Source organism: Pogona vitticeps, chromosome 1 (genome assembly GCF_051106095.1).
Source record: "Pogona vitticeps strain Pit_001003342236 chromosome 1, PviZW2.1, whole genome shotgun sequence".
Classification (NCBI taxonomy): domain Eukaryota; kingdom Metazoa; phylum Chordata; class Lepidosauria; order Squamata; family Agamidae; genus Pogona; species Pogona vitticeps.
In genome coordinates, this window is record NC_135783.1 from 70,643,917 (window position 1) to 70,662,040 (window position 18,124).

General features: G+C 40.8%; 1 protein-coding gene across 7 annotated transcripts in view; it reads right to left on the bottom strand.

Moving 5' to 3' along the window:
• Positions 1–18,124, bottom strand: part of ARID1B (AT-rich interaction domain 1B) — a 475,555-nt gene that overhangs the window by 331,627 nt on the left and 125,804 nt on the right. For 6 of the 7 annotated variants that reach the window (XM_072994953.2, XM_072994947.2, XM_072994944.2 and 3 more), the window contains one exon: positions 2,653–2,763. In XM_072994953.2, the coding sequence (XP_072851054.2) occupies positions 2,653–2,763 (111 nt within the window). Of the gene's footprint in view, positions 1–2,652; positions 2,764–18,124 lie in introns of those variants that run through there. The other variant, XM_072994956.2, reaches the window with a different exon arrangement.

The window sequence follows — 18,124 nt, forward strand, 5'->3', positions numbered from 1 at the left end:
ACTGTACAGTATGTATACTGCTCCTTATATTGCTGTTTTTTTAATCCCTGATGGTGTGTTGTTGTTTGTTGTTGTTGTTTGTTGTTGTTGTTGTTATGCTTTCCCCTCTTTCTCCTGGAAAACTACCAAATGAGGGTTGGGGTGTCCTGGTGTAGTACAGACCCCAGGCAGATGTGGTAAGGAAGCAATGGAACTCATAAACCATTTCCTCTACTTGTGTTTCCATGTATGCTAAAGGCTTTTCCCTTCAAGCCTGTATTTTTCTACACCAATACACAGGCAGAAAACACTGGGCTACTCAGATGGATACAAAACAAAGCAAAAGTTAACTGATCCCGTTTTCTGTAGAAATGTCTGAATTTTCTTTCACATTTCCTTTGCCTATACAGTACCTGTAATATCATTGTTAAGACATTAGAACATAGGTTTTACGTGTATTTTAACCAGTTAAAAATAATTTCAAATGGATTTTAGGTTTCTACTTTAACCTTCCTTCTGTTGCCAGTTTTGAACCTAAATGTTAAAAATGTTAGTTGAAATATCTTGTTACAAATTCCACCACCAGTTTCAGTTTTAACCTGCTCATGGGTACAGATTCTGTTCCAGGACTCAAAAAAAAAAGGATTGTGGCATTTTTATCTGTTTAAAAACTACTCTGAAACTCACAATGCATATTGTACTAACCCATTCTAAAGGAATAACTTATGCTAAAGGTTTTTGGCCAATAATTCAGAAATAATAATGTTAGTAAAAACAAGATGAGTTTTATGGTGCCAGAACATGACATGAAATTAAAAATATATACTCTTTCACTAGTTGGATAAACTCACACTCTTCTTTATAAATAAAGGTGTGAAAGAGATAGGTGCATCATCTGAGAAATCTGCTACAACTCTGTTCACATATATGTGACTAACTAACTAATCTGAAATATTTAACTATGATGGGAACAACATCTGAAATACTCAAGTAGCTAGCTGTCAATCTTAGCGAACTGTATTTAGTTTCTTTCTTTAAACCTCAATTTACATACAAAACACATCAGAAGCTTTTTGAACCAAAGCCTCATATGGAGAAAATCTTCTTTTTGATAATGTATACATATTTTCGATATGACTCTGGTTAATAAAGATACAATATTCTGCCTGACTGATTTATAACTCTTAACAAAAATGAAATTACATGATTCAGCAAAACCCACCACAATTTTTTTTAAAAAAATGCTCTTTGTAAAAAACAAATTTACACTGTGCAGTAGAACTTGTTGTTTTTGACAGTAAACAACCCATTCCTATATGTGTTTACTTCCAAGTAATTTCTGTGGAGTTTGATAACAATTAATTTCTATGAAGTTTTACCAAGAGCTGCATCTCAAAGTCAAGTGCTCTTTTGGTTACAATTTAGGTTTACTATTATTAGCATACCATCTTTTAAAGATTTCATCATCATCACTGTTCAACATTATTACTCTTTTCTCAGTAATTCACAAAATAGGAAGAATTATCCAATTATCATTCAAAAACTGTTTTCTATAATGTCAATCAACAGCAGATTCACTCAACTAAATTAATAAGGTAATTATAATGTGACAAGAATATCACACAGAAGTTTTCCTCCGTTTTCCAGTCTCCACCACCAAGCAAACAGTACTAGCTGAATATGGAATGTGCCACTGCTTTAAATTATCATAGTATCCTATGACACTTGTAACAGGACCAAGGAAAGTACAGTGGTGTACATCTGCCATAATGAAATATGTCCTGGATTTATGAACTGGTAATGCTTTATTGTAACCGTAGGTGGCCCACAATTTGAGTAGGGCTACATCACCTCAAAATTTGAGGCAAATTCTTCCCCTGCTTGGACTGTGAACCATTGCAACCTGGAACTGAAGATCACCTCCAAATGAAGAATCACACATATATGAGCTTGATCTTTCAGAAATACTTCAGAAAGTCTTCAAAATCGTATCATGTTCTATACAGTTTGGAAGCAAAAATGTTTGAGAATAATCTGACACTCATTGTAAAATACTTCTAAATACAGAGAGAAATATTATTCTCACATAACTAACTCACTAAATACATTTTCAGCCATGTAATATATAAAATGAGAGAATGTGTGATAAAAATAATCCCATTATAATGCAGAAAGAAGGAATTCTCGCAATCAATACACCTTATTTAATGTCTGAAATTCAGTAATGGAAGCTATGATACACAACCCTGATGATATCATCATCCACGGGTGCATTCTGGTAATAACACATTTCCTAATATTAGTCCCTTTTCCTAGGATCCTCAGGTCTGGCAGCAGCTTGCTTGGGATCTTGGGTGATGATTTTCAGATACTAAAGACTCCCTCTCCATCTTATGACACCCCCCCAAAGGTTTTCCCAGGAAGATATGGATCCTAGAAGCATTTGTGGGAAGCATAGGAAACTTTTTATTACCAAATACATAGCTGCAGCTGATGACATCATCAGCCTTGTGCAGCATACCTCTACATTACTGAAGCTTTTTAAAACGACATTCTAAATTCAAAAAAATTGACACTGAAGCAGCAATAATTCTGAAATCTTGCTTCCACTATTGAATACTTTTTCAACCAAAAATATGACAGTTTTCTGTCAGGTGACAATTAATTTCTTACTGGTAAACTAGACGGTCTTTCTTGTTGGATCAGGTTCAGTTCTTCATGATTAGGCTTGCCTTGGGCGATAGGGGGTTGAGACCTTGTTCCATAGGCTTCCTGAGATATTTCCTGAATAAAAGAGATATTCAATTGTCAGCATAATGCCATGCCAGATGTGAAACAGTTAAGAGGCAGAAAGAAAAAGATCATAATTCAGTGAGAGATTGATCCAGTCTATGCACATGCAAAACTTTTGCAGAAGAGCTCAACACAGTTCACTCCTACCTCACTTCTCTTGGAGATCTAGGAGAATTCCCCTTTCAGAAGTGGATTTTTGTGATAGTAATTTGAGAAGAGTTTTGTTGCATGTTACTTGTTTTAAAATTAAAACTAATAAATCACTCTACCCATGTTTGTATATTCATCATGACACATGCTTGTTTTGGGACTGGAGCCACACATGCCAGCCCTGCCTTCAAAATGTCCAAATATGCTATGCCATATCCCCTTATTCCTTAGCCTTGTTGTAGAGAGGTCTAGGACAATATTCTAATGAGTTCACTTGAATATAGGCAGGACACTACTTCTGACCTTACTGCTGTAGACAGCAAGCCAAACAAATAAAGCCAGGTGAAAACACCCCCCCCCCAAAGCCATGAATGGACACTAATATGATCTGAAGAATGTGGGAAGAAGTCTTATCTCATCACTTTTCAATGTTCAAGTCTTCACTCCACATCTTCAAGATCAGGAACAACAAGAACATACTGTGGAACATATGAATGGGCAGATGAGGTGGGTGGATAACGGTAAACAAGGGCTTTACTCTGTTATATCTAAAGCCCCGGTGTACAGTTGCTGCTTTTACAGCAGACTCTATTATACACTACACGTTCATTTTAGTTAAGACTTAAAAGCAAAGTGCATTGGAAGCTGATTTAAACAAGCTGTCAGTATCTCACATGAAATTATTCATGAACAAATACCACTTAATCAATCAGATTTATCTGTACATAACTGATGGCAGAATTATTAAGAAGTCAACAAACTCTATAGAACAGTTTTCAAGCACATGCATCAAGCTGAACAAAACACCAAACTGAAATGTTATCTCTTCTGCAAAGACTGTCCCACTAGTTCAGATGTTGTTACACAAATTTCCTTTTATATTTCAGCATAGGAAAACAAAAATATAAATAGTGGCTAATGAAATATAAGGAGAAACAAGTTTTTCACTCATTTATGATTTACAGGTACTGTATATGCTAACTACAAATCCTACCTGCAAACCTAGTTATCTTTAATGCATATTCCTATACACACAGCCAAGGTGTACAGCAAAATTTGTATACTTATTTCGGCATGTGTAACTGGCATAGAATGCTGAAGAACCCGTTTCCAGCTGCAGAGAACAAGTATCACACCTTAAAATTCAAGACAAGAAAAGTGTTTCTGTTGTTGTCCCCCTTTCCCATCTACTGCAACGACAGGATAGATTGCTTTCTTGTTTTTTCTTTCTTTCTGTCCATTCATTTGAAGATTTGATAAACAACTGAATGGGAACAATTATTTTTATATGCAGTATTTTAACCTATAAGTACATGGAAATAATTTTTGTATACCACCCCCTTAAGTGTACTCTGCTTGCACTGCCTTTCCTTAAAAAGACTATCTGGACTGCCAAAAGGATCTGATTCAATACATCTACTGCCATAAAGTACTGGGTATACCCCAGTTAACCCAGTGGGAGCATTACACATATTGTTACCACAAGGGTTTCTATGCGTGTAAGACAGAAGTAGGATCTACAAAATAAGAAAAATTGCATTGCTTACGGCTGAGAGTGTAAAGCTCATTAAACTTCATATCGTTCTCTTTCAGTCAGATTAAGAGAAACAATTCACCATTTGCTCCTGTTCTAAGGGCGAATACAGATAGATTAGCTAACATTCTAGTGCTTTCAGGAGCAAATCTTTCTGTTACTCTGAGCAGTACACCAAATATGTGAAATGCAATTTCAATAACGTTTTAAAAAGAATTGTCATGTGTGTTTTTAAATGCCAGTGAAACTGATGAGTATGTGTCAATAATAATGTTTAAAGTCCAGCATTTCCATTTGGTTACCAGCAAAGGGCAACAATTAGGCTTAAGGGGAAGAAAGGCTGATGTCTGAATGATTATTATCCACTGTGACGCCCTCCCTATTCCTCCTCCCAGCTTTCTGCTTGTGACACAGTTCTCCTGCTGTGTAGGCCAGCAGGTTCCTCTGGATTAACAGCTCGATTTAAAATCAACAAATGGCACAAGGCCTCTATTCAGCTGTCGCCCCTCTGTTGCAAAGCAACATAAAGTGCAGGACAGTTCCACAATAGGCAAGCAAATGAGCAAACCTCTGCTTTTCTCTCTCTGAAATTTCAACATAACCCCACTAGCTGTTGTCATTGTAAAGGTGTCTCCAATAAATCCTCAACAGCAAACACTTGCACATGTATTCTTTGTCTGCCCAGCAATGTAGTCTTTCTCATTTATTTCTCTAGCCCAACAAGCAACCAGTAAAACACAATTCAGTTTTGATTTTGAAAACAGGCTGTCGAAAGTGGGGAGGAAAGTAACAACTCCAAAATGAAAGAACTTGGGAAAGAAAGGAAGCAGACGGTAAAATGGGGGGACAAGTTATCTAAGAACTGCATTTTTCATATGTAGTTCTTAAATGGAGAGCCAATTTAGTAGATAGTGTATCAGACTAGGACTCAGGAGACTTAAATGCAAACCCCCACTCAGTGATGAAACCTCACAGGGGTGGGGAAGCACTGATTAAACCAGGCCTTAAATATTTCACCTTGGAAACCCTATTTACAGTCACCACAATTCAGAATTGACTTGATACCACACACCACAATAGGCTGTTAATGTGAGCAAAAAAACTTGTTTACATTTTTAAAGCCTCCATAGTGACCTACAGTCAAAGCAAACAATCAGCTGGCAAAAGCTGTAAGAGTTAGTTATCCTTACCAAGTAAACTACATAACTTGTTTACTATGTTTACCTTCCTATCATTGGATTCCAAGCCATCATGAGGTCTGACATACACTCACAATACTTCTGCAGGCACTGACAGACCCATTTCTTTCCGTTTGACAGAGGATCAATGCACGCAAAAGAAACATGCTGAGATGAACTGGGAAATCTGTACAGTATATGTATAGCAGCTCCGTCAAGCACACAACAGCTACTGCATCCAGAAAAAACTGCTGAAATGCATATATTTATGCAGGTCTTCCGGAAAGCACACATACAAAGAAGTTGGCTCAATTCTGTGTGAAGTATTTGTTTGCTTTTAACTAAAAATGAAGAATCAAACATTTTTAGGCTGCTCATCTAATTATTCCACAGAAAAGCTCTGGGATATTTTTTTTTCATTTAAAAATACCCAGAGTTACATGCTCCAACATCACAAAATTAAGTCACTGTGAAAAGTTGCTGAACTGCCTGGCTCTTGCTTGTTACAAACACTTCTGGTACTTTGGAAAGAATGTTGTGAAGTGTAAAGGCACGTTAAAACAAGATGCATTACACCACAGTTTTGGGAGAACATGTCAAGTCAATATAGTTGCTTTTACGATTTCTTTAACATCTCCTATATTTTCCCTCCTACACTGCGACAACTGGTGGATGTTGTTTTAGAATTTTCTTTGCCTTTTATTCCCAAGATCAAGAGCAACAATCAACAAAAACATTTTTTTAAAGCTGCAAAACTATAAAATAATTTTAATCATGGAAACATTAACTAAAACTATGAACAATTATCATTAATCAACTGAAGAGAAAATTGAAAGTGGGCTGGACAGCTCATGCCCTATAGGTGTTGCTGCATGCCGTTCCCTTTGACTGACTCGTATATACCCGAGCTCCCTTTAAAAAAAAGATTCACAGCGGTTAACAAAAAAACAAAATCTGATAAAAGCAATGAACAAAGATCACTGTAATAAAAATATAGGAAAATTTCAAAATATGAAAACAGATCAGTAAGGGAAAATGAAAAAGAAATAAACTCTCCAACAGTGACCCAAATTAAAAACCCTTTCCACAACATCCTAATCTGTCAAAAGCTTGCTTGAATAAAAAGGCCTTTGCCTGCCAGCAGACAGGAGGGAGAGAAATAGCCTAGGCTCCTTTGGTAGAAAGCTCCAGAGCCCGGAAACAGCCTTTGAGCAAGCCCTTGCTTATGCTGGCCAGGGCTGGTGGAAGCAGGAGTCCAACATCTGGAAGGTCACAGAAATTGCTCACCTCTGGCTTAAAGACTGTAACACATTAAGATTACCAAACTCCATATATACTGTCTTTTGCTCCCAGTTCTCCTCCCCAGACAGAGAAGTGAGAAGGGTAACACAAATAGGTGAGGAGGATGGGTTGTGTGGATGTACAAATGATCACATGAAGAACCATAAATATTGATGAGCAACTTGTTCTTCCTTGTAGTCATTGCAGATCACACACCATGGGTGATTTTCCAGCTAGCTCACCAGAAAGAAGGGGACTTGCCACTAGAGTACAGGGAAGAAATCAAAATATCCCAAGAAGCCATCTCGTCTGGCTTGAACATCAAGTTAATAATGGAAATGTATAAACATACTGCTGTGTGGCAGATGGCGTCAAGGGATACTCTACCCATTTAATCAGCAAATGCTGCAATGGCTCTGGGAGAATGGGACCATATGGTGCAAGGGGGTGAGATTTTTATTTATTTATTTAAAATATTTTTCTCCTTAAAAGGACCTAAGGCGGTTTACATCATTAAAAAAGAATATTTAAAAACTAATACAGTAATACTAAGTGAAACTAATACAAATACTTCAAAAGGACTGTACTGTATAGAAATATTTTAAAATAAATAAAAAGTATATTAAAATTGTAATTAGAATCAATAGTAAAAAGACATTTAAAACCATCAGGACACAACAATGTGTTCAAGAGATGGAGAAGAGTTTGTACACCAGGTGAATGGTTGAAATCATCATATGGTGAGTTGCTAGGACTAGACCAGTTATCCCTTTTTAAGGTCAGTGTAAAAGACAAACAAATGGGGTGAAGCCCAGAAGGAGCCATTACAACAGAGATTTTAAAAACCAAAGCACACCTGTTGTTCAGAGTGTGGTGACATCATCTGGGGAGGACAGAGATGGAAAGACCACTCAGGAACACAAGTCCCTGGATTAGGTGGAAGGCAGGGATGGTGACCTTATGGATGAAGTAAATGTCTGGATGGATTGTGACCTTGTAAAAGGAAGGGGATCACTGTGGCAGGCTGTGTCTTTTCCTGCTCAATGGGTAGAAATGAAAGCCACCAGAAATGCTGCACAGTATGGCTGCTGAAAAGAGCTTTGAATGACCTGAGTGCCTACACAAGACATTTGAGTGTTCTGATGTAAGATTTCATTCAAACTGTGACCAGGCTCTACTAACAATAAAGTATTAGAGGTGGGCTGTCTATCCTGTGAGAGATACATTTAATTTTATTGTTCTAGTTGTGTGGGGGCTGTGGAAGAGCAGGCCAGGTTGAAGATGTGTTGGTGTCACTCAACAATGAAAATGTTGGATGGAAGAGAGGTCTGTTAGGATTTTTTATTGTATCTGTTAACACACCACCAGAGCAGAAACTGCACGGGACACCTGTCACTCAAAATACTACAATACACAACTTTTCCTAATAAATTTATCTGGATAAAGTTTTAACTCAGATACTTTTCAGATAGACTCTCATGCAGTATCCATAATATGGAAAAAGGAAAGTATTGCAAAGAACAAAGCAGAGGACAGGAGTTATAACTCTGTCTGTGTTCTGGTTTAGTGTGTGGGATAGTTGAGTACAGTGGTGCCTTGCTTAATGGCAACAATCCATTCCAGAAAAATCGCCGTTAAGCAAAAACATCGTAAAGTGAAAAAAAAAAACCATTGAAACACATTGAAACACCTTCAATGCGTTCCAATGGGGTCAAAACTCACAGTCCAGTGAAGATCCTCCATAGGGCAGCCATTTTTGCTGCCTGTCTTGCAAGGAATCCATACCAGAAAACAGTGGGGACCCATTTTGTTTACCTGGTGGCCATTTTGAAAACGCCGATCAGATGTTTTAAAATCATCGTTTTGCGAAGAATCGGTTCCCTGCTTCGGGAACCGATCATTGCAAAGCGAAAAAACCCATTTAGACTATCGTTTTGCGGTCGCAAAAAGATCGTCGTAATGCGATTTTGTCATAATGCGGGGCAATCATAAAGCGAGGCACCACTGTATTTATAGCTGTGGGATCAGGTTTTGTCATTTTGCGGAGATTGGGGGATTATAGTGATCAGGCTTTTCTGTTATAGGTGTATTGTTGTGGTAAAGGGCAAGATCCCACACACTATACCAGAACACAGAGTTCTAAATCCTGTCCTCTGAAGATACCACAAAGACTGGTGAACTGTTAGGAAGAAAAACCTTCAGAACATGGCCAAACAGCCCAAAAACCTACAACAACCATTGGATCCCAGCCATGAAAGCCTACATTAAAGAATACATTAAAATTTTAATTTCATATAAGCAAAGCTGTGAATATGCATAATGCCAAAGGGAGAGCTGGGAACTGCTGCATCCTAAGTTCATGTATCTTAGCTTTTGCCACCTGAGAAGTAGGGAAAAAGTGAAAACAAAAATATATATATTTAAACTAAGCAAAATTTATTATTTGGAGAGAAGCATTCCTGCTTATGCTGTGACTATCTCAATTTTAAACTAGAATAAAGGTCACCGGAAAAAGCTGTATAGAAAATTTTCATGTTTTATAAATCTCTGCATAAGAACATTTTCAGCATTCTAAATGAGTAAACTCTTCTATTAAAAGTATTTCACACATTCCAAAAGAAAAAATATTTTACCAATTTTTTAAAAAAACATTATCTGGAGTTTTCCATTTTTCCATTTAAAAAACCTAAGAATTTGTCCTTGAGGGAAAAATGCCCTCCACTTCTCTCAACTTTGCTAGCATATTTTTTTGAGCCTTCATAGCTCCAAACAAGTAACAAATAGGTCATATTTCAAAAGATATCAAGGCTCAGTATGACTACCTAGAAAGAGCAATATAATGCTAATGGACAAAACAGCTATAAGCAGTATTTGATACAGAATAAAAACAGTTGCATTTAGTACTACAAAAAGAAAGTGTAATCAGTAAGGTTTTTCGAAACAAAATCCTAAAATTTTATTAATGTACATGCCCACATATTAGCTTTTCCATCCCATCTTCAATAACAATAAAATCAATAAGACTCAAAACTGTCATGATAACTGGTTCCCTTGGATCTCTACACAAATAAAGGGAACATCACATGTTACATACAGATATTTCTAAGGGTTAAGTTCTTCATTTAAAGAAATTCCAGAGTTCAGACTTTTTGGAATGGCATTTCACATGCACAATCTCCAGAACAGAAAAGGGAGGATAATTATTTAACAGCAACAACAAAGAAGCAGGTAATATATCAAAAGACTACGGAAAATCTTAAAATCAAAATTAAATGGTGGAAATACAGTCAAAGCAATAAACACATGGACAGTCCCAGCTGGAATAACAGACTGGACCCAAAATGAATTAGAAGAGTGAAAAAAAGGGAAACAAATGATCATGTATCGCACTACATCCAAAAAAAGATGTAGACAGATTATATTTACCACAAAAAAATTTGGAGGCCATGGGTTACTGCCAATACAGCAGGTAGTAGAGGAGGAAAAAAATAAACCTAAATGATTATGTAAGTACAAGTAGAGAAAAATTACTTAGGGTGGTGAAAATGGAGAATATTTGAAAACAACAGAAACAAAGGCTAAATATATGAAACAACAATTTGAAAAATAAATTAAACAGTCGGAAAAACAAACCACTACATGACAAACACCTGGGAAATATTGATGGAAAGCACAGGCATGGCTAAAACTGGGGCCCATTACGAAAGAGAGCTGAACAAGCACTCCAAACCAATCTGATGAAAGCTAAGATTCGAGGAATTGGCCGCCCCGAGTAGACTTTGTCTAGAGGGGCGGGGTAGAAATCAAATAATAAACAAACAAACAAGTGTTGACTCTGCTGAGTAAAAGATAAAACTAGATCACACTTCATCTGGGAATGTCCAAAGATTGGACAAACAGATTACAAAATCAGACATGATAAAGTGACAAAATTAGTGCACTGGTCATTATTCAAACAATACAACTTGCCAGCATCCAAAAACTCATGGAAACACCAGGTAGAGAAGGTGTCATAAAATGACAAAGTCAAGCTGTTGTGGGATTTCTGGATCCATCTTGAATATAACTTACCACGTATAGTAGTAACAGAACAAAGAAAATGTCTGGATCATTGACACTGCAATTCCAGGGGATGCCAGATTTGAAAATAAGAACTGGAAAAACTAACAAAATACAGAGACCTGGCAAATGAAACATCTCACTTGTGGATGAAACGCACTTCAGTGGTCCCTGTAGTCACTGGGGCTTGTAAACAACACAGTATTATCACACAGTATTATAAGCAGTTGCAGATCTCAAAAATAACACCATCAGAGTTACAAAAAATGGCAATACTGTATTAAGAACAGCATATGTACTTACATATTTATCAGATACTTAGGTTTTTGGTTAAAACTTGCATCTGTCATAGAATTTCAGTCAATGTTTTTATAATTTTGATTGACTATGTCTTGTATTTTTAAATAACAATAATATAATATTTACTTATATTGTGCTCTACATGAGAGTGTGTTCCAATAAAATCTATGATATACAAACATGCAACACAATATTTAATAACCTTAATGGTGTGTGTGTGTGTGTGTGTGTGTGTGTGAGAGAGAGAGAGAGAGAGGGGGGGGGCATATATATCAACATAAAACTCTTCAGAATAAGCAATAATCCAGAAGAATTAATCAGCTGCTTAAAAAACGATCTAAAAGTTAAAGTTTTAATGGGAAAGGGACTAATATAATAGAGTTAGCCTGTGCTCACTCTTCCCCACCCACACTTTATTGCCTTTCTGTTTAAAACTACAGGGTTCTTTTCTTTTTTCTTTAAAGAAGATCTCTGTTGCAAATATTTGCATATAACATAAAATATGTTGCAAATTAGATCACAGGTGTCTTCCCAGTTCAGTACAGAAATCTGGCATCTGGTTTTCTTGATTCAGTCTGAACAGATCAACTATTTCCCAATCCAAATTCTATGGCATTTTTGAATAACAAAGAATGTATTTCTTCTTGCAGGGCTACCAATGGAGTCATGATGGTGTGAGTCGCCAAAGGGAGTTGATGGAATTCTATACGGTACCCTTGTTTGATTGACAGGACCCAAGTGTCTGTGGTGATGTTCCTCCACGCAGGTAAGCATAGCCATAGAGTGGACAGAGGTGGGTTGTGGGTGGGAGGTGGGAGTAAGATCTCGGCCGGTGGAATGTCAAACAGGATGCTTGAGCTTGCAGTTGTGGCATCTGGTAGTGTTTTGTTGGTGGTTCTTGGGGCAGAAAGGTTGCTGCTTATAATAAGGGGCAGTGCTCGTTTGCCTCTGAGGTTCTTGTTGAAACCTCTGGTAGGAGGTGTAGGGACAACGCCACTGTGCACATTGCAGGTATGTGGGGTAAACGTCCCAGCACCTCACAGCCATTTGTTTCTTCTGTACATTTTCTGGAATATCATCCGTTTTAGCATTGAACAAACCCACATCACCAGAGGGAACGTCTTCAATGCAGGTATGAGCATCTTCTGCAAGGCCTGCTGTTCTAAGCCAAGAGAAGCAGCAGAGTGCAACAGAGGTGGCCACAGATCTAGAGGTTGCATCAACAGTGTGGAGTGCTGCAAGCATTTCTGTTTTGCCATTGAGAGGCCTTCTTGTTGAAAGGTTTGTGCCAGGATCCTCTTATCCTTAGGCAATGCTCCAATTAAGGGAAACATGTTCTCCCATAAGAAATGCTGATATGCACCCATAGCCCCTTGATAGTTAGCAACCTGCAGTGTAAAGGCTGCAGAGGAATAGAGCCAGCAGCCCATGGAGCTGATGTGTCGGCTGTCCTTGTTAGGTGCAATAAGGTTTTGTTGATGTCAAGAGCGAGATTGAGAAGCCTCAACAAATATGGAGTTAGGGGCAGGCTGCATTTGTAGAAAAATAGCAACAAGATCATAAACCTGGTCAACGTTGTCAGTTCTTTGGAAATTGTGTGTGAGGAGGCCAGCCTCATCCAGGAGTGTTTAGCTGTGCTGAGAAGAGAAAGGAGCATGGAGATGTGGACCAGGCTGGTAGTGTCTTTAGAAACTGGTTCACAGAGGTGGTCTGATGGTTCTGCAACAGGCCTATGAATCTGCAGCTCGAGGGACTTAGCCATCCAGACCATTAGCTGGGCATAGGTCTGGAAGTCTTCAGCTGGAGACGGCGGGTCTGAGTCTGCCAGGTCTGAATCAGGTGAGGTTAAGAGTTCTGATGGTGTTTGCGGACAAGATCTGTAGTCGCAGGAATCGGCAACATCAGGCTCATAGAGCAGCTCGACCTGAGGCTGAATGTGGGAAGCGTATCGGTGTTAAGTTCTCAACATCGAAGGTGTCACCATGGTAAGAGGTTGGTGTTGACAATCTTCAATGTTGACGAGGTGGGAGTGAGCCTGATATCAAGGTGGTGCAGCCAGCGGTCAGTGTTGATGGGACTCTTGGGCTGGCAATGGTACTGCTGGACCACACTGAAGCACTGTGGAGTAGATGGCCGCTGGTAATACCGAGTGGGACAAATGGCCAATGTTGTCTGGCTGAAGGGGAAAATAATATGCCATTGGCACCAAGAAGGCAATCAGGGCCGAGAAATTTCTGCCTGCTCACAGAGGCTTCTTAAGTGCCAAGGGATATATGGTGTCAGGCAAGAGTGGGTGAGTAAGATGGTGGTGAGATCGTTTCAGCACTAATGGTTCCCTTCGGGGAAAGGGGTCCTTGGAAGGTACTGACATGCCAGGGAAGGTGACTGGGTGATAGCAATAGATAGGCATCTCAGCATAGCACTGGTGGGGAAAAAGTACTCGGTTCCGATGGTACAGAGTACTATGGTAAGTGGTGTCTGCACAAGGCGGCAAGCGGACAGTCTGTTAAGGTTGGTGTCTGTATTTATGCACTAGCGATCCAGATGGGAGGCCTACAGGGGCAGCATAAGGCAGAGTGTCATGTTGTGTAGCAGCGACATGAGGGGGTGAGGCTGCCTCAGAAGACCCACCCGGGTACTGAGAGAATTGTGGAAGACTGCTTGGAGAGGTTGATGCGTTGGTCCCAATCGGGGGACTGAGAAGGAAGAGGAGATGGCTGATAGGCCAGAGGAGTGTCATCATCAGACAGAAATCTGATACAAACCAGGTTTTTAGACTCAGTAGGTGGCTGACAAGTTGATGTTGATATGGCCTTAGAGGATTTAGACATTGAGAACTTGGCCTTTTGGGGCGGAAGTGGCTCTGAAGCAGAGATTTGGTTGGTAGACACCTTCTGTTTGGTTAGTAAAGCCTTCAGTCTTGAGGCCGGTAAGTGGTGGCTGACGGACATTGTTTCACCATTTCAGATATGGCCCTGTCCATGGCTGCAGTGTGTGGCACCAATTTGTATAGTGGCTGTGCCATACATTTGGCTGGCTGGAAGGATTCTTCCCCAAGTCGAAGCTTGAGCCTGGAAAGGTGACTATGGAGAACCCCACATTCTGAAGTTCTTAAAGTGGGGGAAGGAGGAGGTGTGATAAGCCTCTCTGAAGCAGAATAGGCATTTGATGTGGCGGTTGGAAAGAGGGATCTATCTATCTATCTATCGATCGATCAATCAATCGATTTGATTTGTATCCCGCCCATCTAGACTATGTCTACTCTGGGCGGTTTACAGCAAAAACATGAAAAACAGCATATAAACAATTAAAATGACAATTTAAATCAATAATATTAGTGGCATTCAAGATGGAAAAGCTCTTAAAAACACCCAGCGAGGGTGCCAGGTGAATTTTCGAAGGAAGTCTGTTCCAAAGTTGAGGGGCCACTGCCAAGAAGGCCCAGTTTCCTGTTCTTTCTTTCTGGGCCTCCTTCGGCATTAGGCCCCTCAACTACCTTTCCTGGCTGTATTGAGTGATTCAAGTAGATCTAGGTGGGAGAAGGCGTTCCGCTAGGTATTGAAGTCCTAAACCATTTAGGGCTTTAATATGTCAACATTAGTACTTTGAAATCAATGTGGAAACAAATGGGCAGCCAATGCAAGGAAGCCAGAGTGGGAGAAATATGCTGATTTCTTCTCATCCCACTAAGAAGTCTGGCCGCCGCATTCTGCACCATCTGGAGCTTCTGCATCAATCTCAAAGGTAGCCCCACGTAGAGTACATTACAGTAGTCTAATCTCGAGATTACAAGCGCATGAAGCAGAGTGGTGAGGGCCCCGCCATCAAGATAGGGATGCAGCTAGGCAGTCTAGCAAAAATGAAAATAGGCGGTATGGACCACTGACGCTACCTGGGTCTCCATGGTAAGCGCTGGGTCAAGAGGAACCCCCAGATTGCGAACCACCTTCAGGACCTCCATCTTGTCCGGGTTCAGCCTCAGCCCATTCTCCTACATCCATCGCAGTACAGCCTTCAGACAGCGCTGAAGGGGCAGAATGGCATCCACTGAGGTAGATGAAAAGATGTAGAGCTGAGTGTCATCAGCGTACTGATGGCATGAGGCCCCACAGCCCCTGATGACCCCACCCAACGGCCTCATATAGATGTTAAACAGCATTGGGGAGATAATCAAGCCCTGCAGAACCCCACAATTGAGACTGCATGGGGCCGAAACACTCTCCCCAAGCTGATTACAGATCACGCAACGTTTAAACATGCCTGAAGAGGCCATGAACTGTGGTAAAAGAGGGGAGGGGGAGCCTTGGTCAGAAGGCTGAAGCTGATAGCAAGGGAAAGGAGCTTGTACTCTCGAAATTAGACTACTGTAATGCACTCTGCATGGGGCTACCTTTGAGACTGATGCAGAAGCTTCAAATGGTGCAGAACACGGCAGCCAAACTTCTTACTGGGGAGAGAAAACACCAACATAACTTCACTCTGGTTGCTCTGCATTGGCTGCCTGTTCATTTCCGCATTGACTTCAAAGTACTAATGATGACATATAAAGCCTAAACGGTTTAGGACCTCAATATATGGCGGAACATCTTCTCCCACCTAGATCTACCCGAATCATTCACTTTAGTCAAAACGGGCGGCTGAGGGGCATAACGCCGAGGGAGACCCAAAGAGAAAGAACAAGAAAGTGGGCCTTCTAGGCAGTGGCCTCTTGCCTCTGGAACAATTCCCCCCCCCCCCCAAATTTGTCTGGCTCCCTTGCTGGGTGTTTTTAAGAGCCAACTCAAGACCTTGCTCTTTAGGCAGGCCTTCCCTCCTGTCAATACTCAACCTATTGTTATCCTTATGGTTTAAATGCTGCTGTTTATTTTATTATTCTTGTATGTTGTTAGCCGGCCAGAGTAGAGTTCAGTCTAGATGGGTGGGATATAACTTAATAAATAAATAAAACATGTTGGGATATGTCCAAGGAAGCCATGGTTTCCAAGAACTCAAGAGCTGGACTGGTAACCTCCGCACGGATGTTGAAAGACGATCAGCCTAGGGTATCCCAACAGTGCCACGGAGATGAAGTCCGCCAAATCCGGAAGGGGAAATGGCTGGGTCGCAGGGAGCACGGTATGCCAACAACATCCTAATATCATCCCTGGCCCCAATCGACATGTGGAGGGCCTCTAGGACTGGTGTCACCACCACAGAGAGCCTGACAATCTCAAGGGTGTCCTTATAAACAATGGTAACTCCCCCCCTCAGACCCTCCAGTCTACCCAGGTGCTGGACAGCATAACCGGGGGGACAGACAAGAGATAGAGGCCGCCCTCATCACTGCCCATCCACACTTTGATTAAGCAAGCCAGATATGCATCCTTCTCCAGAATAAGGTCTTGTATTAGTTGGGATTAATTGGACACAGATCTAGCATTCAACAGTACCAAGGTTAGAGTGGAGGGACGACTTAGCTGGCTACCTCGAGCTTGGCAGGAGGTCACAGAGCCAAAACAGGGAACAGCCTTCAAACATCTGTTCACCGTTCTTCTGGAACAACTAGCAGCTGTGTACATACCATATCTTACTCTTCCCCTAACCATCTGTATGTTATTGAGGCCCCCCCATTGGGAGGCAGGCCTTCCACTCCACTCCTAGTACAAAACAGTTTAACAGAAGAACTTAATTTAGAAATATATACACAATATTAAACAATGATACAATTAACATAGGAAACATAAATTAAACACTATCAATTAACCTAAAAATCAGTAACAAGTCTTACTGACTCACAGAAGCTATAAATGAGGCTCTCAACATGGCGTTTGAAGAGAAACTGAAGGGAAAGCCTTGGAGTCAAGGTACATATATCAAGGGGGAGGGGCGTGTCCTAATGTGATCACAGAATCTCTAGATATATCGGATGAGCTCCACGCATGCGCAGATCACCCAGAGTGTGGTTCACAGTGGCCACAAAGAAGTAAGAATGCACATTTCAGTTAATTTGACATCCATCAGCCTTGAGAAAACTCTTAAAAAATGTTTAAAAGGAAGAGAGATTTTAAAATGAAGAAGACATGATCACTGGCTGATCAAATGCTGTTTTATAAAAAATAATATTAATTTTACAGATGATGTAAAAGCAGTACTGTTGCAATATTACATCCACTCAACCTGGGAATAAGCCTCGCTGACCTCAGTTTGGTTTACATCTAATAAGTCACAGAAATTTTTAATATACTGAAGTCCCGTCTTTTGCCTATTGATTCAATTATAGAAAACAGCCAACAGAGATAGACTGAGTGAATAAAAGAACTACAGTGGTGCCTCGTATAACGAGCGCCCCGTTGAACGATGAATCCGCATAACGATGCGGATTTTGCGATCGCAAAAGCGATCGCTCTGCGATGTTTCCCCATAGGCACCATTTCCCAGCTGGCAGCTTTGGGTGGATGGGGGGGGGAGGAGGGATTCCCCCTTCATCCACCCGAGCCGCGCGAAAATGCTGGCTTTGGGTGGATAGGGGGGAGGAGGGATTCCCCCTTCATCCACCCCAGCCGCGCGAAAATGCCGGTGGTGTCTTCGGAAGGACCACCAGGGAGCCCTCCCCCGTGGTCCTTCTGAAGCCACCACTGGCATTTTTGCCCAGCTGAGCAGCCGCGGGGGCTTGCCGCTCAGCTGGGCGGGAGCCTCAGCTGGGAGGAGGGCCGCTGGGAACACCCGGGCTGTGCCTTGCCTCCCGGCTTTCCCCGAGCCACCCCTCACCTGTCTCCGTTGCCGCCGCTGGGACACGGAGATGAGGGGTGGCTCGGGGAAAGCCGAGAGGCAGGGCAAGCCCCGGGTGTTCCCCGTGGCCCTCCTCCCGACT